The sequence below is a fragment of the Notolabrus celidotus genome, chromosome 20, assembly GCF_009762535.1.
Source record: "Notolabrus celidotus isolate fNotCel1 chromosome 20, fNotCel1.pri, whole genome shotgun sequence".
Classification (NCBI taxonomy): Eukaryota; Metazoa; Chordata; class Actinopteri; order Labriformes; family Labridae; genus Notolabrus; species Notolabrus celidotus.
Window position 1 is genome coordinate 5,610,468 of NC_048291.1, and position 24,808 is coordinate 5,635,275.

Genomic DNA, 24,808 nt, shown 5'->3' on the forward strand with positions numbered 1-24,808 from the left:
CTGGCTCCATAAACTGAGTCAACCTCCATAAAGCCCCATGTTAAAATGTCCAACTATATAACAGACAGAAATGCCCAAAGGATAAAGGTATGAGGTACAGGGGGAAAAAAAACCCAAACAACCTGTGAACTTGTTTTAACTTCTTAACTTCTTAGCTTCAAAGGAGGGCTTAAAGCGAGACACACCTGTTAGCATTACATAAGTGGAGGTTGAAAATAAGCAGTCCAAAAGGCTGAGGGAAACTGTCATTGTCCATGTTTCAGACATGCTTCATCAGTTTTTCAAATTTGTCCTTCACCATTTTCACCCCAGCTGGAGATGCATCCAGGCTCCCTGCGACCATCATGTAGCCCTGCACACATCCAACAACACGATACAAACTCACCAACAGGGCATTCATTTTAGCATACAACAAAATAAAGAGTCACATTAGGTTATAAATGGAGTGTTGCAAAGACTACAGCTTTAATTTTCAGTGGGAACAAACTCGCATCATAATGGTCGATCTTGACCCGAGAGAAATCATCTAATGTTGGCAGAGGAATCTTTACACCTGAAGAACACATGAACACACACACACACACACACACACACACACACACACACACACACACACACACACATACATGAAACACAGACACACACAATGTCAGGTTAGACCCTTTTAACTCAGTTGAATGACACAGACTGCACCTCTTTGCATAGATCGCTGCCTTTCCATGCAAGTATCCTGGGCTCAAATCTCTGACATGGACTGCCCATGGGACATGGAATTGAAACACTGTTATAATAACTGTGTTTTTGAAGTACGATATAGAAATGGTGAAGTGAAAATAGTTGCAAAAGTTGATGAAAGTAGTCCAGTGTTACAATGGATAGAGCATCTGCCTTTCACTCTGATGTTGTAGGTTCAAATCCCACTGACACCACCTTATACAGGGAGTGTGGTTTTCGTCCTGCACTTTTATCATTTTGAGATTAAAGTCAAAATTCTTGCATTAAAGTCAAAATTCTGAGATTTAAATCAGAATTCTGAGATTTGAATCAGAATTCTGAGATTAAAGCCAGAATTTTGAGATTAAAGTTAGAATTAAGAGATTAAAGTCAGAATTAAGAGATTAAAGTCAGAATTTCAGAAAAAAAAACCTTCAAAATTCTGAGAAAAATCTAAGAATAATCATAATAATAATAAAAAAATATTTGCCCTTTGTTTTTGTTTTTAAGTGGCCCTAATCCTCTTCCTTACAACAGGGAGGAAATAATCTATCCATCTGTGTTCTTCTATTTCTGTCTGAGCGGTTGTTTCGGCGATCATCTCGTACTGTCTGAGATATCCCACAATCCTTTGCTCTTCAAAATACTTGCCAGTCATTGTCGGAGCGATCATATTGGAAGTACACTGAGGTGACTCTGCAGGTTTAAAACAATACTCAGAGCTGCCTGAGGTTTGTGTTTGTCCTCACACAGAGCTGTTTGTCTTTTAGACATCATGAAAGAAACAGCGGCCAAGCGGCGGGACAAAGCGGGAGGCCGGGACTCCAAAGCGGAGAAGCCGAAGCAGTCGGGCCCGGAGCCGCAGGACGTGGAGATGCCGGAGGAGGACGCTGCCAACACGGCCAAGCTGCCCAAAGAGCTGGATAGCCTGACGCTTGACGGTACTAGATACACTTCCATTCACCTTTAAAACCTCCAGGAGAGTCTGGTAGAGGAGTGGGTCCACAGTTAGTCCGATTCTCTTGAGAAAACACTCAGGCATCGGTTGTTAGCATGTTAGCATAGTCGGCTAACCAACGCTGTGATGAAGCTAACTGTCAAACAGTCGATGATCTCTGATGAAGTCAGGTCTCTTACAAAGTTAACAAGAACATCTCCTACTACCAAAACAGTCACACCACATCAGACAAGGTCTAGGTCCAAAACCTCTATAAGCGTACCCTCTGTACTACATTCATAACAAGATTCCTAAAACCAAAACTTTCTCATTCTGTTAGTCTGTCCCCCTTTTCAGAGGTGTCTGAAGTATTCACATTCATTACTCAAGTAGAAGTAGAGATACTAGGGTTTAAAAAGACTTCTGTAGAAGTTGAAGTATCAGCTCAAGCTTTTTACTCAAGTAGAAGTGTAAAAGTGTTGGTTTCAATACTACTTAAAGTATCAAAGTAAAAGTAATGTAACAGGGAAAAATGGAATTAAGGACAAAAGCTTAGGCTGCGCCACAGGGGGCTATAGTGCATTACCCCAGCTCCCTAAAAAACCACTTTTCTAAAGTCCATAATGACTATAACGTTATATTAATATGTTAATGTTGAAATATTTGGGCTGTTTCAGCCACATGTATGCCCATTGAAAATGAAGGCATTTTTACGGTGGCCCTGAAGTGCAAATCACAACCACAAATCAGTAAACACTACGGCAATTTTGAAAACACAATGACAAATTAGAAAACACTACGACAAATCAGAAAATGCAACGACAATGCAGAAAACACTCCGGTAAATCAGAGAACATTATATCAATTTAGAAGACACTTAATCAATTTAGAAAACACAACAACAATTCAGAAAACACAACAACAATTCAGAAAACACAACGACAAATCAGAACACAAATCAGAAAGCACTACAACAGTTTAGAGAACACAACAACAATTTAGAAAACACAACAACAATTTAGAAAACACTACGACAATTCAGAAAACACGACAATTTAGAAAACGCAACAACAATTTACAAAACACAACGGCAATTTAGAAAACAACAACAATTTAGAAAACACAACAACAATTTAGAAAACACAACAATTTAGAAAATACAACAACAATTTAGAAAACACAACGGCAATTTAGAAAACACAACAACAATTTAGAAAACACAACAACAATTTAGAAAATACAACAATTTAGAAAATACAACAACAATTTAGAAAACACAACAACAATTTAGAAAACACAACAACAATTTAGAAAATACAACAACAATTTAGAAAACACAACGGCAATTTAGAAAACACAACAACAATTTAGAAAATACAACAACAATTTAGAAAACACGACAATTTAGAAAACACAACAACAATTTAGAAAACACAACGACAATTTAGAAAACACAACGGCAATTTAGAAAACACAACAACAATTTAGAAAACACAACGACAATTTAGAAAACACAACGGCAATTTAGAAAACACAACGACAATTTAGAAAACACAACGACAATTTAGAAAACACAACAACAATTTAGAAAACACAACGACAATTTAGAAAACACAACAACAATTTAGAAAACAAACAACAATTTAGAATGCACTGCAACAGTTTAGAAAACACAACAACAATTTAGAAAACACGACAATTTAGAAAACACAACGGCAATTTAGAAAACACAACAACAATTTAGAAAACACAACGACAATTTAGAAAACACAACAACAATTTAGAAAACACAACGACAATTTAGAAAACACAACAACAATTTAGAAAACACAACGACAATTTAGAAAACACAACGGCAATTTAGAAAACACAACAACAATTTAGAAAACACAACGACAATTTAGAAAACACAACAACAATTTAGAAAACACAACAACAATTTAGAAAACACAACAACAATTTAGAAAACACGACAATTTAGAAAACAAACAACAATTTAGAATGCACTGCAACAGTTTAGAAAACACAACAACAATTTAGAAAACACAACGACAATTTAGAAAACACAACAACAATTTAGAAAACACAACAACAATTTAGAAAACACAACAACAATTTGGAATGCACTGCAACAGTTTAGAAAACACAACAACAATTGAGAAAACACAACGACAATTTAGAAAACACTGACAATTGAGAAAACACAACGGCAATTCAGAAAACACTACAACAAATCAGAAAACACTACAACTGTTAAGAAAACACTACGACAGTTTAGAAAACACTTACAATTTAGAAAACAGGCTTTTTACTCCAGTAAAGGTGTAAAGTATTGGTTTCAATACTACTTAAAGTATAAAAGTAAAAGTAATGGGAGGGGGAAAAATGTCATGAAGGACAAAAGCTTAGGCTGCACCACAGGGGCCTATAGTGCATTACCCCACCTCCCAGAAAAAAAACACTTTTCTAAAGGCCATAATGACTATAACGTTGTGTATATATATATATATATAGCATCTGTTTCATCCGCATTTATGCCCATTGAAAATGAAGGCATTTTTATGATGGCCCTGAAGTGCAAATCACAACCGCAAATCAGAAAACACTACGACATATCAAATTGCCGTTGATCATTTTTAGTCTGCATTTTTTGCACCATCTTATAATAATAATGCAGCCTGTTCTCCTGCATTTGAAGAGAGATGTAACATCTTTCTCTCTCGTTCTCTCTCTGATCAGGAAATATATACATAGATGGTACTTGTGTGCACATGTGAGAGACACAGAGCACGTGCTGGTGCGACACTAGTTTATGAATCTTGGATTGTAGAGATGCGAGAGTGGTTGGCCAGTACACAGGTATCGTCTGCATGGGAAACACTGTCCTCAGAGGAAAATGATTAAAAAAGCCAGGAAGATGTCCAGTGTTCATGATAGTTCTGTTTTTTTATGTTCTCCTTCTGTTACTTATTTTTTGATCTGTTTTATCCTTCTTCTCCTCCACCTCCTCCTCTTCCTCAGACATTAAGGAGCACGTGAAGCAGATCGAGAAGGCAGTGTCGGGGAAGGAGCCTCGCTTCGTGCTGCGCGCTCTCCGTGCGTTGCCATCCACCAGCCGTCGCCTGAACACCAATGTGCTGCACAAAACAATTCATGGCTTCTTCACCAACAACACCACCACCAGAGACTTCTTGCTCGGCTACTTGGAGGAGGTGAGGATCGTCTCCTCGTCCGTGATTCATTTAGTGTTGATTGCGACAATCGAAGCCAAAGCGAAAGTGTTAAGAACTGCAGTTTCTCGAGGGGTCCGCTTGTGGCTGGCTCCAGGAGTACAGGAAAACCCACATACACACCCATTCAAAAAGACCTAACAGTTTGTCATTTAAAACATGAATCACAGCAGCTGCTGTTCAGTGTAACAAAAAGACAAAAACAAAGACAAACAATGAAGCTGTCATCAGATCATGTTTGCAGGTTTTTAGATTTGGGGTTTTGCGTGACCTCTCTGCGTGACCTCTTTCCAATTTAAACTATTTTTCCCCCTCATAAGAGACTTTAATTTCTTCGAGTTGTTCAGAGTTTAACATCTGTGTGTCTCTCTGTCTCTCAGCCGATGGAGATGGCGGAAGGTGATGTCCAGTTTCGTCCACGGACAGGTAAAGCTGCGTCAGCTCCTCTGCTGCCTGAAGTTGAGGCTTACCTGCAGCTGCTGCTGGTGGTTTACCTGACCAACAACAAGAGATACACCGAGGTCGGTCTACCTGTCTTCTGTCTTTTACATTAGAAGTGTTTTGTGTCTTTAAGCTTACCGTGATCCTCCCTCACACTGAACATACATTTCAAACTCTGTTATAACTTGGACACACCTGTGGAATGGTCCAATCAGGAGTAATCATCCGAATAGAGAGTCCTGTTGTTATCTCAAGCATGCATAGTCTCCAACTCTGACAGTATAAGAGGTTCAAGATGCATCTTGGTGAATGTGTTGGTTTAATTTCAGTCTGCTTGAACAGAGGAATCAATGTGTTTTATAATTAGCAGTGTTTATATAGTTCATAATGAGAGGGGATCAAATATTAAAGAGCAGAGGGGTGAAGATATGTGGATTGAATTTATCATGTCAATCTGAAGAAATTCTTAAAGGTGACATTTTGTGCAAAATCGACTTTTTAATGGTTCTCTACCTGAAATATGTGTCCCTGTCTACAGACCCCCCGAAAATGAAAAGAATCCATTCTGCCCCTGTTCTGATTTCTCCACCTTTCTGTAAATGTGTGCTGAAACCAGCTGTTTCAGTTTTCAGTGTTTTTCATACGTCACAACGCCATCCGGTCTGTAACAGGAAGTCAGAGCTCAGAGCTTGTTCAGCCCATAGACTGTATAAAATACAACTCAACCCCTCCTCCGTTTTTCATTCCCTGCACACATGTGTGCTAACAAGGAGCTTAGGAGGGAGGCATGCTAGTTGTAGGCTGTCTTAATAAACACAAAGGTCGGTTTTACTCCCCACGTCTGCAGATTTGAAGATCTAGTGGATGATTTTGATTTGTCATGGATAAGTGCTAGCGCTAGTTAGCATTGCCACATAGCTACATGTTTGTAGCTGTGTACCAAGACACACGTCGACATACTGACAAATAAAACAACAAGAAACAAAAAATCTGTGACCAATGGTTCAGAAAGGTCCTGCTGCAGGCGCCTCTCCGTCAGGATCAGATTCTGGATCAGATTCAGAGGGTTGAAGTAACGCAGGTCTGTGAGCAGCCGTGTATATTCAGCCAACATGTAAACATTAGATCAACGTGCTGGACAGCCGAGGCCACATCCACTTCCTGAGGGGGCGTGGTCAGAGAACTCATTCTCATTTAAAGGCACAGACACAGAAAACAGAGTGTTCTGAGCAGGGCTGAAAAAGAGGGGTTTACAGGCAGACCAAAATCTGATTTCAAAGTGTTTTTTTGAGCAATAAACTGTAAAGACATGTTTTGGGGACCTCTTAGACCAATATATTTTGATGAAAAACAGCATAATATGTCACCTTTAAGTCAGAACCACAAAACACAAACCAACATTTCTGATATTGATGATGATGATGATGATGATGATGATGATGATGATGGCAACCACTGGTGTTGTGTGTGTTTCAGGCTCAGAAGGTTTCAGACGACCTGCTGCAGAAGATCGGCTCCAAGAACCGCAGAGCTCTGGATCTGGTCGCTGCCAAGTGTTACTACTATCACGCTCGAGTGTACGAGTTCCTCAACCAGTTCGACACCATGCGCAGGTACACAACAAGCGGCAACCTCCGGTCTGAAAATATGAGTCCAAGAAACCACATACACACCAATTCCAAAAAGCCGATCTTTACAGCAGAAATAAACATGTTTACAGCCTGGGACAAAAAATGAGCGTAGTCTGGATAGCTCATTTCTCGATCGGCACACACTGTACGAGGGAGGAAATATTTTCTAACGCAGCAATTTCAAAGATATTGAGATTACAAGTCTTCCAATGAGAGGCACAGCTGACTTGATTGACAGGCGGGAACATTGTAGCTATTGGCTAGGAGGCTCAAAGCCCGCCTCTTTACGTCACAATCACTCGACAGCAGCAATATGGCTGCCGCCGACGATAGGCTTCGAAACAGCGCTTCAGAAACAGATGGGTGACGTCACAGAAACTATGTCCATATTTATACAGTCTATGGTACACACACACACACACACACACACACACACACAATCACACCCCAAGGCTTGCTGCTTACAAGAAGACGTGTATCAAAGTGTTTTTAGCATTTGGTCATTTCAGCCGTTGATGTGAGGAGTTGCTGGAATATACACATATTTAGTCTCATTTGCATATTCGACCTACATTTTTAAACTCGAGGGAAATATTTGAGTGATGCTCTCTCAGCGTTTAGATTCTCCAAACTCCATTTCCTGACAAATCCTTTTCCAAAGTCCTGCACCATGATGTAGTTATCCTTCCAGCCTGCATGTCATTGAAGTGAGTCTGGAGGACAGTCAAATTTGTAGTGCTGTAGTGAGCCAGATGTCAGCTGACATGACTGACCTATGAACAGTGAAGCTGGGACTCAGCTGAGATGTTTGGACACCTCTCCCACCGCTGAAACAGAATGTTGTTAGTTGGTGTTCATTGCAGTAATCCTGGTACTGAACCTGGTTAAGAGGTCATCAAACTGGTCACTGGTTGGCCTCAAGAAGCTGGAAGCTGCTGGAAATGTCATCCAGACACAGATAGTGGAAACAGAGGGACATTAATCCTCTCGGTGGTGTCTGGAGCGTATATCCTCATCATGAATTAAAGGAAAGCTTCCTCCTCCTCTTGTCTGATTTGAACAATGCGAAATGACACCAAACCTCTGCGGCTATGTTCGTAAAGTTCCCTCCTTTTCTCTCCTCAGTTTCCTCCACACTCGTCTGCGTACAGCGACTCTGCGTCACGATGCTGACGGTCAGGCGGTCCTCCTGAACCTGCTTCTCAGGAACTACCTGCACTTCAACCTGTACGACCAGGCTGAGAAACTCGTGTCCAAGTCTGTGTTCCCCGAACTCGCCAACAACAATGAGTGGGCCCGATACCTTTACTACACGGGTGAGTCTGTTGCTTCTATGACACAGAAGATATCCTGTCTGCTGATGTGTGTGTTTACCTGTGTGTGTGTGTGTGTGTTTGCTGTGGCCCTGCAGGTCGTATTAAGGCCATCCAGTTGGAGTACACTGAGGCTCGCAGGACTCTAACCAACGCTCTGAGGAAAGCTCCACAACACACTGCTGTGGGCTTCAAACAGACGGTCCGTCACACACATGTTCACTCTGAATGTACACCAAACTTGATACCTGCTCATTGAATACATATTGAGATTATGACGCAGTGTAACACAAGGTGCATTTCGATCAAGAGTTCCGCGGTCTTTTAGCCCCCAGATTTACTTCCCCTGGAAGTAAAAGGTTCCTGTGCCCCCATCGTTGTCTGCGTTTTGACCGCAGGCTGAAGTCCCTGGTAGATTGTGTAAATCAGGCCAGTGACGTATGGAGAAATAAAAACTAAATGCACTACACCACCAGACCAGTAGAGGGCAGTAAAACAAAGACGAAGGCCATTCATTACAGATGACACCATAGAAGTAGACAGACAGGCAGGTATCATTATTAGCAACATAACAGTTAGCCTGTTAGCATGGAAGAGACTCAGCTGTCGCTGTTTTAGATGGTGCTATATTTCATCACAGATGGATTCACTGAATCAACACGTGAGAGGAGATAAGCGCGAGTAGCAAAGACGTTTCAACACGGCTTTAAAATCCTTTTGAACTCAAAAAGCCGTGGCAGAGATCGTCCGGTGTTTTGGTTTAAACCGTAACCCTGTTAACTGGAGACTCTCAGCCGGATGCATCCCTCATAAACGTCTTTAGACGATCATTAAATCTGTGATGAGGATATTTTGAAATCTTAATAAAAGCTAAACTAGTTTGCATTCCCAGGAACTCCCTCTGTGTTTCAACAGCTGTGGAAACTCCACAAACACTGACACGTTCAGCTGAAGGTCTCCAGTTTACAGGGTCACTTTTAAAACCATAACACCGGGAGGAGAGACGCATTCACAGTGGGCTGAGAGAAGACTACTGTTACAAGCTGCTAAATCAAGAGAATCACAGCTTCTTCTTTTGAAAAGTACACACACATACAAAAAAGATAGAACAAATAAAAACTAATGAAAGAAGAGAAATCAAGTGAATCACAGATGTGTGTGATGTTATTATGTACGGAGGGCGGAATAAAAACACTGCAGTTAATCTACCAATTAGACACATTCAGCATTGCAGGCCCTGCCCCCTGAAAGTCCCGGACCTTTGAAAAGTACTACCCCTCAAGCAGTGGCTTTTTAGTGGGGAGATTAACTACCCCTGAACTAAATTTAGACCCTGGTTCATCCGGTCAAAACGCACGTAGTTCAGGGGTAGATTTCCTGCGGTTGAAAAACGCCTATACAGAATGTGTGCACACTGTTTGCACACGTAATGTCACACGTTGTGTTCTGACTGTTGCGTTCTCTTTGAATACTGTTTACATACTCTACACTCTTTTATACGCTTTTGCACATTATTTACAAGCTGTTCACAAAAGTCCACACATTTCTATAGGTTGATACACTGCACTGACTGCATACACACATTTTTATGAATGATTTGATCCATACGTATTTTTAAAAGTCGCTAACAGGTGTGTACTACGTTTGGTCTGTCTTCAGGTTCACAAGCTGCTGATCGTGGTGGAGCTGTTGTTGGGAGAGATTCCTGACAGACTTCAGTTCAGACAGCCGTCACTCAAGAGATCACTAATGCCCTATTTCCTGCTCACACAGGGTCAGTGCACACACACACACACACACACACACACAGACACAGACACACAAACTTAGATTTTTGCATTGCTTTGCAGTGCGTCACACAGAATGATCAACCTGCAGATTTTGTCTCTAAATTGACATTTTTTGATTAAAAAAGTAAAAGTGCTCATTGGTGTTTTAAGCTAAATGTTTTAAGTCAAATGAGTCAGGAGATGTATCATAACTCAGCACACATAATCATAATAATGGTTTCAATAATTAAGTTTATTTTTAAAGGTTAGATGGACATTAAATCAAAATCTAAACCACCTCTTGGTACCCTTGGCTTGTTGGCACCTGGTCACCCTACATGTATCCCTAAATTGTGTTGAAGACCTTAATCTTTCTTTGAATGTCTGAAGAAACTAAACTCAGTTTGTGTGTCTTTGTTTGTGTGTAGCTGTGAGAACAGGTAACCTTGCTAAGTTCAACCAGGTGTTGGAGCAGTTTGGGGAGAAATTTCAGACAGACGGGACATACACGCTCATCATCCGCCTGAGACACAACGTCATTAAGACCGGTAAGCCAATCACAGCCCACCACACTTCTGACACCTTGCCTGGTATCATCTGAGTGGTGTGTGTTTGATCCTGATTTTGATTGATCTGTGTGTGTGTGTCTGTGCAGGTGTCCGTATGATCAGCCTGTCGTACTCTCGAATCTCTCTGGCCGACATCGCTACGAAGCTGCAGCTCGACAGCCCAGAGGACGCAGAGTTCATTGTTGCCAAGGTAAACAGGAAGTACTTAAACTCATCCTTTTGCATTATAAAGATGGAGTCTTTGTTCCTCTGTCGTGACACCAGATCAGGATCCAGACTTCAATCAGTGTCACAGGTGAGTCAGAAGCCTGTGATATAACCTGTGTGTGTCTGTGTGTCCATCAGGCAATCCGTGACGGAGTGATCGAGGCGAGCATCAACCACGAGAAAGGTTTTGTCCAATCAAAAGAGATGATGGACATTTACGGCACCAGAGAGCCTCAGCTGGCTTTCCACCAGAGAATCTCCTTCTGCCTCGACATCCACAACATGTCTGTCAAGGTAACAAACACACACCTGAGACGTCCGGAACCAGGGGCAGGACTGGTAATCTGGCAAACTAGAAATGTTCACAATGTCAATGTTGTGTGTCTTTTTTCTTTTTTTTTTATGGAGCAAAAAAGCTTTTAATGAGTCATGACCGACCACAAAAACAGGAGCAGTGGCCCATTGGTTCATATTGACAGTTTGCAATCACATCTCTTAAAGGGGCGGCTACATCCCTTCCCCATCCTTCATTTTTCCTCTCACTCTGCTTGGATTATGAAAACTTTAACAGCCAAGTTCCACCAGATCCGTGTCTGATCTGTCCCCGATCCGTCATGGCATCAGATCTGATAAATTTCTAGTCTAGTCAATGTGTTAACTTCCACTGGATCCGCTCCGTTGCATTCTGGCTGCATCTCTGATCCTCAGACCACTCCGGATCAGATACACAAGACTTCTATTTTTGCTGGATGCTGGAGCAAGACATATAAAATTAAACATCTGATTAATTATCAGAATAAAACACTCTGTGTTATCACCAGATCGTATTTCATTTAACTACAACAACAAACCGTCATGATGAGCGGAGCCAGGCCTGGAGTCAACAGGTCAGAGGTTTTCAGAGGACCAGAAAGACATCATGGAGGAGGAGAGGAGGAGGAGGAGAATCCTTGGTTCAGTAATTACCGTGGGGAAAACCTCGCTCACATGACTCCAGCTGTCTGGCGGTCCTGCTCCGTGCTGCATTCTGAAAACGCAACATGTGGGTGTTGACGGACTAGAGAGCACGGAGCTGGACTGCAGTGGATCGTAGATGGACCGCACAAGGATCTTGTGGAAGACTGGTGTGAGAATTATTCCGTCAGTGTGTCGCAGCCCATCAGATGAAAGGACAGGAGATCAAGAGAATTTGTTCAAAGACTAAATGACTTAGTGGTGAAGGAGTGCATCATAAAGTAGAATTATTCTGTGTGTTTATTAAAGACATGAAGTTTCAGTTTATCTCAGGAAAAATAACTCTGAGTTCTGTGTCTCTCCTGCAGGCCATGAGGTTTCCCCCCAAAGCTTACAACAAAGACCTGGAGTCAGCAGAGGTAAAACACACACACACACACACACACACACACACACACACACACACACACACACACACACACACACACACACCCCTGTAACATACTTCAGCTCTATAAATATATTCCCTATGAGTCCTGACATGTTGTTGTTTTTGTGTTCGCGGTGCGTTCAGGAACGTCGGGAAAGAGAGCAGCAGGATCTGGAGTTCGCTAAAGAAATGGCTGAAGATGATGATGACAGTTTCCCATGAGCCTCTCTGCTGACTTCTACGCAGACAGGAATTATATATACTGTGTGTGTCGGCACGCTGATGTTAGTAAAACAGATATTACCCACAATCCCCTTCTTCCCCCCCGCTTCTCTCTCTCTCTGCTGTGTATTCCTGCTCTGACCTCTGCTGTTTGTTGTTTCTCTCACTCAAATAAAACACACGTTGGTTTTGTTTAGACGCTTGTCCTTGTGGTTCTCTGGGTAATGTAGTCTGTTCTGTTTCACTTTGCACTAAACTTTTCATAAATGTATTCTAGAATACTGGTCTCTGACCAGTGGCAAATGAAATGGTAGCACAGCTTTCACACTCTATTAAACACACCAGTCATCTTTTCAAGAAGAAGTGGATTTAAAAGAGAAGCACTATGGAGACCCGAAGCCTCTACAGTGGGTGATATAGACAGTAACACATCATCTGCATAGACAGAGATTTCATGCTTTATTTCCTGGTCTAAGGGGTTCACGGCGGTGCAGTGGGTAGCGCTGTTGCCTCACAGAGAGAAGGTTTGTGGTTCGAATCCCTGGTGGAGCAGGTGTGGGGCTTGTGTGTTCTCCCCGTGCATGTGTCGGTTATCTCCGGGTACTCCAGCTTCATCGAACCAGTCCAAAAACATGCTCACCTGGATAACTGGTCACTCTGAAATGCCTGTAGCTGTGAGTGTGCGTGTGAATGGTTCTCTGTCTCTACATGTTTACCTTGTGATAGGTGTACCCTGCCTTCCGCCCAAGGTCAGCTGGGATAGGCTTATAGACTGTAAATAATTGAAGTAGTATCCGTGACATCACCCCTCTGTTCCTGTCCTGAGCACTGTTTTGAAGCCAATCGTCGGCGGCAGCCATATTGGAAATGCTGAACTCAACCAAACTTAGTGTGACGTAAAGAGGCGGGGTTTGAGCCTGCTAGCTGACAACTATGTGTTCCTGCTTGTCAGTCATGTCCTTATTTGGGTAAAAACTCCCAATATTTTGAAGTTGCATATTTTTTGGGCTTTTACATATTTATTTGTAGAGGAGATGACAGTGGATAGTGTAGGAAAGTGGGAGAGAGTGGGGGAATGGCATGCAGGAAGGAGGCCACGGGGTGGATTTAAACCTGTGTCAACCAAGGGAGAGGTTCCGGTGGCTGGTGGTGAGGCTTTCAGCAGTGTGTCTGCCCCCTGGTGGCTGGCTCCAGTACAGGTCAAAAACTCTGTCTCCCCCATTCATTTGAATGGGGGAGCAGTCAAACTTTAAAAAATAAATACACGTCATACGAATGTTTCTCCCATCCGTATGCTGTGGTGATATGTAGTTAGTCTTTGACTGTTTTGTGTCCAAGGCCTCTTTTTCCTGAAAAGTTTCTTTTTCGTTAGTTATTAAAGTTTAAAAAACAGGGTTTTACTTCCAGGTATCCTTTGACGGACAAAGGACACACAGCGTCTTGTGACGTCACACTGTAGGGCGGAGCTTATTACAGTGGCTTCACAGGCTCTGGCTGCACAATGGCGGCGCCCAGGAGAGGGATTTTTTGGCTTCAGAACCGTACAACGGGAAGAGGCGGAGCAACGCTGTCCATTTTTATTTACAGTCTATGGGGTCAACTGCTTCATGGGTGTGCAACTTGACCATTAGGCCAAGTCTGCGCCCCTGAGAAGAAAAAAACTCTTCTGAATCGTCGCGCTAGAAAAAATTCACCCCGTACAGTGTGTGCCGATAGAGAAATGAGCTACGTAGACCGAAGTTGTTTTTGAACCAGGCTGTAAACATGTTTATGAATAATGCAAAGATCGTCTTTTTTGAATGGGTGTGTATGTGGTTTCTGGTGTCAAGCAGACGCTCAATGAACTGCAGTTTTAACACTTCTGCACGGGCTTCATATTTTGAGACCGGAGGTTGCCACTTGGATCGGCTACAGCCACCTGTGACCCCTGAAAGGGATAAGCAGTCAAGATGAGGTCGGTGAAGTATCTTTATTGTGTCTAATTTCTTGAGCCAGAGGTTCCAAAGTTGCTGCAAATAGTAACTGTGAAACTGGGCCAGGGAAAGGCTTAAGACGGGATGTAATGTTTGAACAAATGCGAAAGAGTTAGTATTGAGTGTTTTTATCATTGGTAGAAATTTTCCACTGAAACCAAATTCACCAAGAACAGACTACAGGCATTCCCAACCTCAAAGTTAAATATTTGCATTTAAACTAAACTGTGGTTGGTTGATCATCGACCTCAGATGGCTAAAAAATGTGGAGTAGCCATCTGATGTTGCCTGATGCAAGTCCTCCTCTGAATTGTAACATTTGAACTGAAGGACTTGTTCTCAGCAACACTTAGTTCACTGAAAACAAAAAGTTCCAATCCAACTCTTCAACTGAAAACAGATGCAGCTGAAATATTTGCTGAATCACTTTGTGGTTCTGCTGTGATTGAAAAAGTAATAAACAAATTACTGAGTCTGTTATTGCACTCCACGTCTGAGACTTTCTTCATCCTCCTCATAAGCTTCCCTGCTGGAGCTTTTCTGTTGTGACTGCTCATCCACCTCCATGTCATCAGTGATCGTCACATCCTCCCTGAGAGGAAGCAGTCTTTCCAGCTGGTACATGAGCAGTCCCAGTAATCTTTATTTGAAGGTGGAAAAACTGATGCAAAAAAAAAACAAAGAGTTGAAATAGATCACACCCTCCCCAGTGGTCCGTAACCTCTGCATCATGCTCGACCTCACTCTCTCCTTCAAACCACACATTAGAAACGTCACCAACACATCCTCCTTCCACCTTTGCAACATTGCACGCCTCAGATCCACTCTCTCCTTGTCTGCTGCCGAAACACTCATCCACGCCTTCATAACCTCCAGTTGCACTACTGCAAGAGCATCCTTTACAGCCTTCCCTCCACTGACCTCCAAAAACTCTGATATGTCCAGAACTCAGCTGCCAGGTGCCCACATCACGCCCATCCTTCAGCACCTCCACTGGCTCCCCATCCAGCCCCGAATCCACTTCAAGATCCTGCTTAAAGTCCTTAATAGTCTCGCCCCCTCATACCTGACCGACCTCCTCAAACGTCACTCCCCATTCCGCCGCCTCAGATCATCAGATGCCAATCTCCTGTTCCCTGTCACTAAATCCAAGCACCGCACCTTGGGGGGGGACAGAGCCTTTGCCATTGGTGCCCTGACTCTCTGGAACTCTCCCTCCTCACATCCACAACTCTGACTCTCTTCAGTCATTTGAAAACCACCTCAAGACCCTCCTGTTCAAAAAAGCATACAACACATGACCTCTACTTCGGCCCCACCTCTGTCTTTGTTCTGTTGTTTTATTTGCTTTCTTTTTCTTTTTCTGTGAAGCGACTTTGAGTACCTTGAAAAGCGCTACACAAATCTGAACAATAATTATTATTATTAATGTTTTTTTCCCTCCTTTTTTTGGAACAACTCAAAATGAACATGATAAGTCACATCTGTTCCACAGTCAGTTCTGGCAGCCGCTGCAGTCTGAGCTCCTCCAGCTGTGATGTCAGGTTATTTCATAATCATCACATTAGATCCTCTTGAGTCAGCTGACAGTGTGTTCCCCCCTCAGGCTGTACGCTCCAGCCCTTTCAACTCAACAGGACAAATGTGTTGTTTAGTGTATCATACAATAATCTGGACTTATGTGGAAAGTTTTAATTCTCTTGAACACATGCAGTTCCTGTTACTGTACTTTAAGTTCTACTTTCATTATATGACACACAATTCAATGAGTTTTACGAAGAACAGAACACTGGAAACATTTGACTGTATTCACCACGAGGTCATCACTAAGGTGAATTTACTAAACCCAACCCCCCCCCCAAAAAAACCATCAACGAATGCCTGAAGTGGATGTGCATCCATACATTTTATTTACTCTATTTTCATAAAGAACTACTGCATTAACCCAATGAGACAACTATTCCCACTTCATAATAATATAGCTGAAAAACAGTAGCATTACCTCAGATTCTGAGTTTAGAAATTCAATGTCACTATATGTTTTCCATCATAACAAATTATCCATCTCATTGTCTTGAGATATAAAAATGTTTGTTTTGTTTGATAACTGGCGAGTATAGGAAAAGAAATTTAGAGAGGAGATCTCAAAAGTGTTTCATTTATGTCTCCTAGACAACAATGAGATCTGTTTGAAAGCAAAATGAGACTATAGCTTATGTCTCCTGTTTCTCATTCTTGCCTCCAGAAAAAAGTTGCAAAAAGTCTCAGTTTAATCTCCCTTTCAGATCAAAAGGAGATCTCATCAAAATCTGAAATGATTCTCAGGTGTTTCTCAGATTTTGTGACTCCTTTTGAGCTCAGGTGGAGAAATCAGGGAGCTCTCTCAATTGTCTCAATCTAACCTCATCCATTTGTTTTTGTCAGACTCAGTTTTTGTGTCTCAAGCTGAGCTCAGATGGAGCAAAGGAACATTCAGGAGCAGGAACATTTATAGTGCCCTGCAAAATAAAGATTTAAATGTACTTGTCCACAAACTTACAATTCTCATTAAAACATTTGAACCACTTGCAAGATCAGCTATTTAGATGCGAAATGATCTCTTCTTTGACTTCACAATATGGTCATTCCTTTACAAGTCTGTGTGGAACAAAACAACTTCACAAAGATTTAGTGGATTTGAGAGAAATTACAAAATATAGAGATTTCATACCAGGTATGACAGACCATTTATTTAAAATGTGGGCCGTAAGAGGGCTGACCAGATTTAGCCAGATTATTACAATTAAAGAGGTGGATTCTTTTGGGCACTGGTGGCCCAGCGGTCTAAGCGCCCCACATACAGAAGCCACAGTCTTCATTGCATAGGTCGCCGGTTCGATTCCCGGCCGGTCGACCATTTCCTGCATGTCTTCCCCCCGCTCACTACTCCCCACATTTCCTGTCTCTCTTCAGCTGTCCTGTCAAATAAAGGCAAAAAGGCCAAAAATGTATTTGAAAATGAGCCATTAATGAGATCTCTCATTTAAATCTCAAATAAGACTCATGTCATGGTCTCAACTATTTCTCCTCGTGAATTTTAGGAGAAACTAATGAGAAAGGAATGAGAACAATTTGAAACTTGAATGAGGCTAAAGTGAGAATCTCAATTTTGTCTCCAGAGACTTAGAAGAGAAAGCCTTGAGCAGTAAAACTTTCCCCCTGGTGCTCACTGTGATGAGGTATGCCCTGACATGCCATGCTAACATTGCCCACACTAATAAGGTAATTTGTGCCTCTTTCTATGTTTGTTTTGTGCTTTAAAACTAGAGGTTAAAAAACAAAATCCACATCATGGTGAAAGCAGCTGAAAACAAAAAACATATGCATGACTCTCTAACCCTTTAATATCACTGTTTGTATATTCTAAGTGTAAGTACATTTCAAAGTATGGAGGTAACACAACACACAGGTTAAACCTTTTTTCTACCTTCAGTCATGCATTAATAAATCTCCAATGATTTTTAAAACTGTGTTAGCTCAATTAAGTTCATTTAACCCCTGTATTGTGTGAACACATGCAGGACTTTTTACTTGTATTTTTTCACTTCTTCCTCTGAGTACTTTTCCTTCGCTGCAGATTTCCATTTCCTCCAGGAAACATGTTTGAGTTTGATTTGCTGACTCACAGTTTGCTGTTGGGAATTTCTTAAAATACAAAAAATGTGTTGACACAGAGGAAGTGCGGCTGAATAATATGACCACACACCCTAAAAGACACACACTCCCAGAAATGCACACATTAAGTCAACACATTTCATGCTGCTACATGCAATGGTTTTAAATAACCGACTCAGCCACTGAACGATGATGATATAATACTACTACTACTACTACTACTACTACTACTGCTACTGCTACTACTACAACTAATAATAATAATATAATAACAATATGCTAAATATTATATTATTATTATTTTAAGTAGTAGTAGTAATAGAAGGATAGTAGTTGTTAAAAATCGAATTACAATAATAAAAATAACTTGTTAGTTAAAGCTGGTAGTCACGGAAAACTAGCATGAATTTGAATGTAGCATTTCCTCAGGACTCCGTCTTACCCCCCCTCCAAAATGACACCCCCACTCACATGCAGCGTCCCTGATTCGCGACCATATGATTGTGACTGATTCAAAACCGGTCCTCAGCACATGTTTTTTGTTTTGCACTATATCAACTCTTGTCTCACTTAGTGGTAAGGAAACACCGAAACATTCTCATAGTGAAAGTTACAAACACAAACAAACATGAAATGTTCTCTTTGCAGGAGGCAGGCAGAACGACAGGACGGGATTTGATTGGTTTCATCATTTGGCTCCTGATGGCAGGGATTGGTTGTTTTTTCCCCAGGTTTACTCCGGCTGTAGAGAGCGGCTTTTTTAAAGAACACATTATGTATTGATTGCCATCAGGACATAAAGATCATTTTAACCAGCATAACAAAAAGTGTCTCTAAATCTGACTACCAACACCAGCTTTAAGGGCCCCCCTCCCCACTTGGGTCCTAGGTAGTCAACCCCCCCAATAACGACGCCCCTGACTAATAATAATATAATAACAATATGCTAAATATTATTATTATTAGTAGTAGTAGTAGTATTGTAAGTAGTAGTAATAGAGGGATAGTAGTTGTTAAAAATCGAATTACAATAATAAAAATAACTTTTTAGTTAAAGTTAAATTAAATAACTTCAATGACTGTTTTTAATTACAGGAGAAAATAATTAGGATTTAATGTCGAAATAAAGGTGTGGAGTCACGTGACTTCAGGTAAGACCCCTGCAGGTTTCCTTGAGTCTGTGTACTTTGCCAAACCCCGTCGCGTATTTCACGGTGACTTATGACGTGAGCAGTTTTCGCAAGCTTCATCACTCCGGGTTTAACGGGATGACTCCACGAAGTATGACGGGGCTCCTATGGAAACCCCCTCCTGACGAAGTGGACATATAAGATCCAACCTGCTGCAAATGGAACCTGAAGAAGAACTTACCTCGTTCACTGGCGGACTGAGACTGAGACCGAAACACCGATACCCGCCCTGACAGACATGAACACCTTTATTATAGGTAAGACCTCACTTTCATTAGGAACTGATGCAGGACGGAGCTGCTCATCAAGTATGCATGGAGTCTGCTGGAGGAGGAAATGAATGTAAACAAATTTAGGATTGTGAGACTGAGTGTAAGTCAGTTATTTTTGTGATAACTTTGTGATAGACGCCTTGCAACCCTCCTCTTCTTCAGCACAGCAACACTCACCTCAACAGCTCTACTATATGGGGGATTACTAGTGCCACGATCCATGAGCTATGGGGGTTTGTTCATGCCAGAGGCTGCTGATAGATAGAAATCTTAGCTGTAACTTGCAGGACTGTAGGTCTGAGGCTTGCACATTTCAAAGTTAGGTCATAAAGTTCATTTATAATATTAGTAAAAAGTTTATTTAACCCTCCTATTATTCTTGGGGTCAATTTGACCCCATTCAATGTTTAACATCTCTAAATGAATGACTAACATCATTTTTTTTGGCTTCATATTTCATGACTTGTCCTAATTTAATGGGGACAACTGGGAAAAAGGTAAAATTAAATTGGTGATATGTTGAAATTTCCTGTAAAAAAAGAAAAGAATTATGCATCAGTGTTCCTTGGGGTCAATTTGACCCAAGGCTGTTTTAGCTTTATATAACATAAGAAATATCAACATTTTACACACATTTGTTTTGGTTGTTTTGGATGATATTGAGGTCACTATAAAATACATTTGTATAACCTTAAAGAAAGAAACATACCTGGAGTACCTGAAATATAAACCTGGGTAACAATCAGTTTCTGGATGTTTAAATTGCTGGGGTCACTATAACCAAGGACACTTCTGCATATGACTGCAGGAGCTGTGATCGAACCGCCAATCTTTAGATTGAGATATAATAAATGATGTGACCTGTGTCATACGTTTTGATAACATAGAAACAAGGCAGGGCGGACGAGAGCATGACAGACTTGCAGCAGTTTGATGTTCTGTTTTACAAATAAAGTCATTTATATAATGTTGATGCTTGAAATATATTTCATTTAAAGGGCTATTGAGGTAGTCATCAAAGAAACATAAAGTACCTGACACATAAACCTGGGTAACTATCAGTTTCTGGAGGTTGAAATTGCTGGGGTCAAATTGACCCCAAGGATAAAAGCTGTTTGTAAATTTGAGGGTAACAGGAGGGTTAATTCATTTTCAGTCATGCTGTGATTGCAGGTTTATGACTTACTGTTAGTCCTCAACCTTGGTTATGACCTAAATATTGCAACAACAGCTCTTCGATTTCCTCCTCACTCCACCATCTCTGTTCAGCAGTAACAGAGAAAGAGGTCAACCACGTTTCTACACACTCTCAGAACTGTTACTAACAGACACCATGCTTTTTCTTCCAGTCGTAGTCCTGCTGCAACAGTACTTGTTTGCAGATCTGGTTCGATCAGCTCCTCTCGGCTCGCTGTCCGACCTGCCGCCGTCCTTCAGAGAAGCAGCCGAGCGAGCGAAAACACTGGCGGAGAAAATCTTGAACGACATCCCGGCCGTGTACTCCACTACCGTTCATACTGAGGTACCTGAGAGGCCTGATCCAGCTGAACTCTGATTGGCTGTTCTTCTTCTTCCTCTTCATCGCAGGTGTATAACGTGTTTTTGTTCTCCTCAGGGATTGACTCTCGACCCATCCACCCAGACAGCAAACCTGCAGATGATGGTGACATCACTGGGAATACCCGCCGCACCTGTTCTCAAACCGCTGTCCGAGCGCTTCACACTGGTAAGTCTACGTTCTGATGGTGGTGGTGGTTTGATATCTTTGAGTCTTTTTGGGGTCTTTGAAGAGAGCTGCACACTTAGATGTTTCAGTCTTAGTGATCTACCCTTGAGGTTATTTCCTGTCAGTGATCAGCTGTTTGTCGCCCCCCCCCCCCTGCAGGACACATGCGTCAGCCGCATGTCAGCAGGAAGCCGACTGTACCAGGGGCTGCTGGGAGTATTGTCTCGCAGGCAGAGCGGACTGAGCGACCTGCACGCCGACCTCAGAGACCTACTGACACATATCAACAAGGTACGACACAGCTGACGTGGCATCACTACTACTACTTCCTGTTCTGCTGTGCTTCACTTTGATCGACAGCTGACTCTGTGTGTTTCTGTGTTCCAGATGAAGGAGGTGGCTCAGCTCAGCAGCGGTGAGGAGGATCCGAACCACAGTCTGGACCTGACCCTTCATGGCAGCTATGACTTCCAGGTGGCGGTCCACCTGACACTTACGCAACTGCGCTCTTTCTGTCACGACTTGATGCGCAGCCTGAGAGCCGTCACCTCCCATAGGATAAGAGCTTAAGGAGCACGTGAAGCCCCACGCGCTGCGTTGAGTGGATACCGCATTCAGGGATATGGGGGAAAAATTAGGCGGACTTGGACTTGGAGTCAAAGTTGCTTCAACCAAAACAAAGTGAACTATGCAAGGAACAGCTCATGCAGGACCTCATGAGTTTTTTATTGATCAGTGATGGATGCTGAAATGCAACAATCACCAAACGTCAGACAGCTGCAGCGTTTTACATTTTATGTTCTCATAACTGACAGACTTCATAGATTCTTTGTCTTCCACAGAGTGAATCATCTTTCCACAGAGACAATCTCTGCTGCAACACTTTCAGATGTATTATTTTATATATTTAGAGATGTTTTCTGGAGTTTGGTTTTCTCCTCTTGAACTGACTGACATGCATCAGTGATGTAGAACTTTCCAGAATGCTCCTCTATCAGCAGAAGGATCCCGAGCTCCGCCTCACAGATTTTGACGGATTTGAGATCTGCGGGTCTGAACCTGTTCGGCTGCTGAAACCTGCTGCTCTTTCTGACTGAGTCTGTTTCTGTGTGCATTTAAATTTAAATTGAAGAAAAATAGTGAACCAGTGAACAAAGTCAGACTTCTTTTTATGTTGAGTCCACCCTGAGTTACCTGTTGATCTATAAACAGTTCAACAGACTCAAGCTGAGATCAGACTAAAGGGTCATTTCAACAAGAATAGGAGTTATTTTACATTCTCAAATTTCAGCTCTGACATTCTTGCACTCTGTGAAAATAGGCCACAGTTTATTTAATGTATTATATAATATTTATTGATTATTTATGCTTAATTATTTATTCATGACTGTTTTCTCTGTGGGAATGGTCTTCTTTTGTGAGTGTCTTTTCAATTGATCAGTGAGTTTTTTTAATTGGGGTTAAAGGTGAAAGGAGGGATGAGATATAATTAAAACAAACAGAAAAGAGCGTGAGAGAGAAAGAGAGAGAGTCACTGTGGGAAGTGTGAAGATTCTTAGGTTATGTAACAGCAGTGATGATGTCAGAGTAGTGATGATTTCCCTGTTTTTTTAAACATTAAGTTATTTAATATTTCTATTTATTGAAGGTTCATGCAGGTATGAAACAGAACTTTGTTGTTGGAAGTAAACACTTTGGATGAGGTTATTCATTCTTTTTATTTATAAAAACAAGCTTTTTTTTGTATTGTTTATTTTCTGTTTCAATATTTTTATTGTTTGTTAATGAGATGCTAACAGACCAAAACTTCTTGTCCATGTTGTTTTTATACTTTTGGAAATAAAGGTTGTTTTTTATCATCATTTACCTTTTTTATTGCTGTTTCCTGGTTCTACATTTTGTTTTTTGATCGATCACTTTCCTATGGTGCCCCAAAAGTCTCAATAAGTAAATGTTTTTAATATAGTGCGCACACAATAATTGTTTGCAAATTTGTGTGCAGGAGTTATTATCTTGTGGAAATAAGTTAATTATCTTGTGCACACAAGATAATGACTGGTTCCCACAATTTATATTGTGTTATTATAATACATTATAAGGAGTTATTACCATAGACTGTATAAAATATGGACGTAGTATCTGTGACGTCACGCATCTGTTCCTGAGAGCTGTTTTGAAGCCAATCGACAGCGGCAGCCATATTGAAAATGCGGAACTCAACCAGGCAGAGTGTGACGTTGTGTGAGCCTCCTAGCCAATAGCTGTGTGTTCCCGACCGGGAGTCATGTCAGTCATGTCCTTATTTGGGCAAAACTCGTAATCTTAATATCTTCTGAACCGTCACGTTAGAAAAAAATTCACCCCCCGTACAGTGTGTGCCATTAGAGAGATTAGCTTCTTAGGGCTAAGCCGTTTTTTGAACCAGGCTGTAAACAGGTTTATTAATGCTGCAAAGATCGTCTTTTTCCCATTCATGTCCATGTGGTTTCCGGTGTTTCTGCAGCCAGCCTCAAGTGGACGCTCGATGTATTGCAGTTTATAACACTTGCGCATGGGCTTCATATTTTGAGACCAGAGGTTGCCGCTTGGTTATTACTGAGCTGGAACAAGTTAAATATCTTGTACGCACAAGATAACTACACTGTGCACTCAAGATAATGACTGGTTCCCACCAATGACTGGTTTCTAATGCAACTGTTCAGAAGATATTAAGATTACGAGCTTTTGCCCAAATAAGGACATGACTGACTTAACTGACAGGCAGGAACATAGATGTTGGCTAGGAGGCTCAAACCCTGCCTCTTTACCTCACACTAACACTAACACTAACTAACTTTGGTTGAGTTCAGCATTTCCAATATGGCTCCTGCCAACAATTGCCTTCAAAGCAGCGCTCAGGAACAGTATGTGACGTCACGGACACTATGTCAATTATTTATAGTCTGTGGTTCCCACAAGGTAATATTGTGCAGTGTGCACACAAGGTAATGCCTTGTTTTCCCAAACACAGCCTTATTTTTTTTCTTCAGGGCTGTGTGTGAAAACAAACATCAAGCAAACATATGGCAGCGGGATTCAGCGTGATTCCACTCTAAAACACCCTCAGCGTTGGCAGATTTTTGTCTCAGCTCTCTCAGTTTAAAACATTTCAACTTTTGGAACACTGCCGCACTCATCAATGTCACTTCTTGATCAATCAATCAATCTTTATTTGTATAGCGCCAAATCACAACAAGCGTTATCTCAAGACGCTTTTACAAACAGAGGAGGTCTAGACCACACTATGTCAAATTATGAACAGAGACCCAACTTCAAGACTGGGTAAGACCCAGTCTGACCCCACCTTAATCCACCATGAGCATTGCACATCGCAGTATTTATCTAGTTACAGTGGTGAGGAAAAACTTCCCTTTAACAGGCAGAAACCTCAGGCAGAACCAGACTCATGCTAGACAGCCATCATGCCTCGACTGAGTTGGGTCTGGAAAGACAGATAGAGGGGAGTAAGAGAGAGAGGTGATAGTGATGAGACGAGTAGTAGAAGCTGTTGCCGCTGGAGTCCAGCACGTCCGTATC

The 24,808-nt window shown here is 41.6% G+C and overlaps 2 protein-coding genes across 3 annotated transcripts; both read left to right on the forward strand.

The window, feature by feature from the left end:
* Nucleotides 1–1,271: 1,271 nt before the first annotated feature.
* psmd3 (proteasome 26S subunit, non-ATPase 3) lies at nt 1,272–12,505 on the forward strand. 2 transcript variants are annotated; one of them, XM_034710550.1, is made up of 13 exons: nt 1,272–1,404; nt 1,485–1,655; nt 4,673–4,863; nt 5,262–5,402; nt 6,799–6,935; nt 8,079–8,269; nt 8,365–8,468; nt 9,926–10,040; nt 10,464–10,583; nt 10,691–10,794; nt 10,950–11,105; nt 12,134–12,184; nt 12,340–12,505. In XM_034710550.1, the coding sequence occupies exons 2-13, from the start codon at nt 1,490–1,492 to the stop codon at nt 12,415–12,417; spliced, it is 1,554 nt and encodes a 517-aa protein (XP_034566441.1). In that variant the 5' UTR covers nt 1,272–1,404; nt 1,485–1,489; the 3' UTR covers nt 12,418–12,505. The 2 variants fall into 2 exon arrangements, with proteins under 2 accessions (XP_034566441.1, XP_034566440.1); XM_034710549.1 differs by having other exon boundaries at nt 1,363–1,655.
* A 6,746-nt stretch (nt 12,506–19,251) lies between these two features.
* Nucleotides 19,252–23,022, forward strand: LOC117832611 (granulocyte colony-stimulating factor-like). The gene is made up of 5 exons (XM_034711812.1): nt 19,252–19,491; nt 20,856–21,028; nt 21,122–21,232; nt 21,392–21,523; nt 21,620–23,022. Exons 1-5 carry the CDS (start codon nt 19,473–19,475, stop codon nt 21,800–21,802), a joined length of 618 nt encoding a protein of 205 aa, XP_034567703.1. The 5' UTR covers nt 19,252–19,472; the 3' UTR covers nt 21,803–23,022.
* The last annotated feature ends 1,786 nt before the right edge of the window (nt 23,023–24,808 follow it).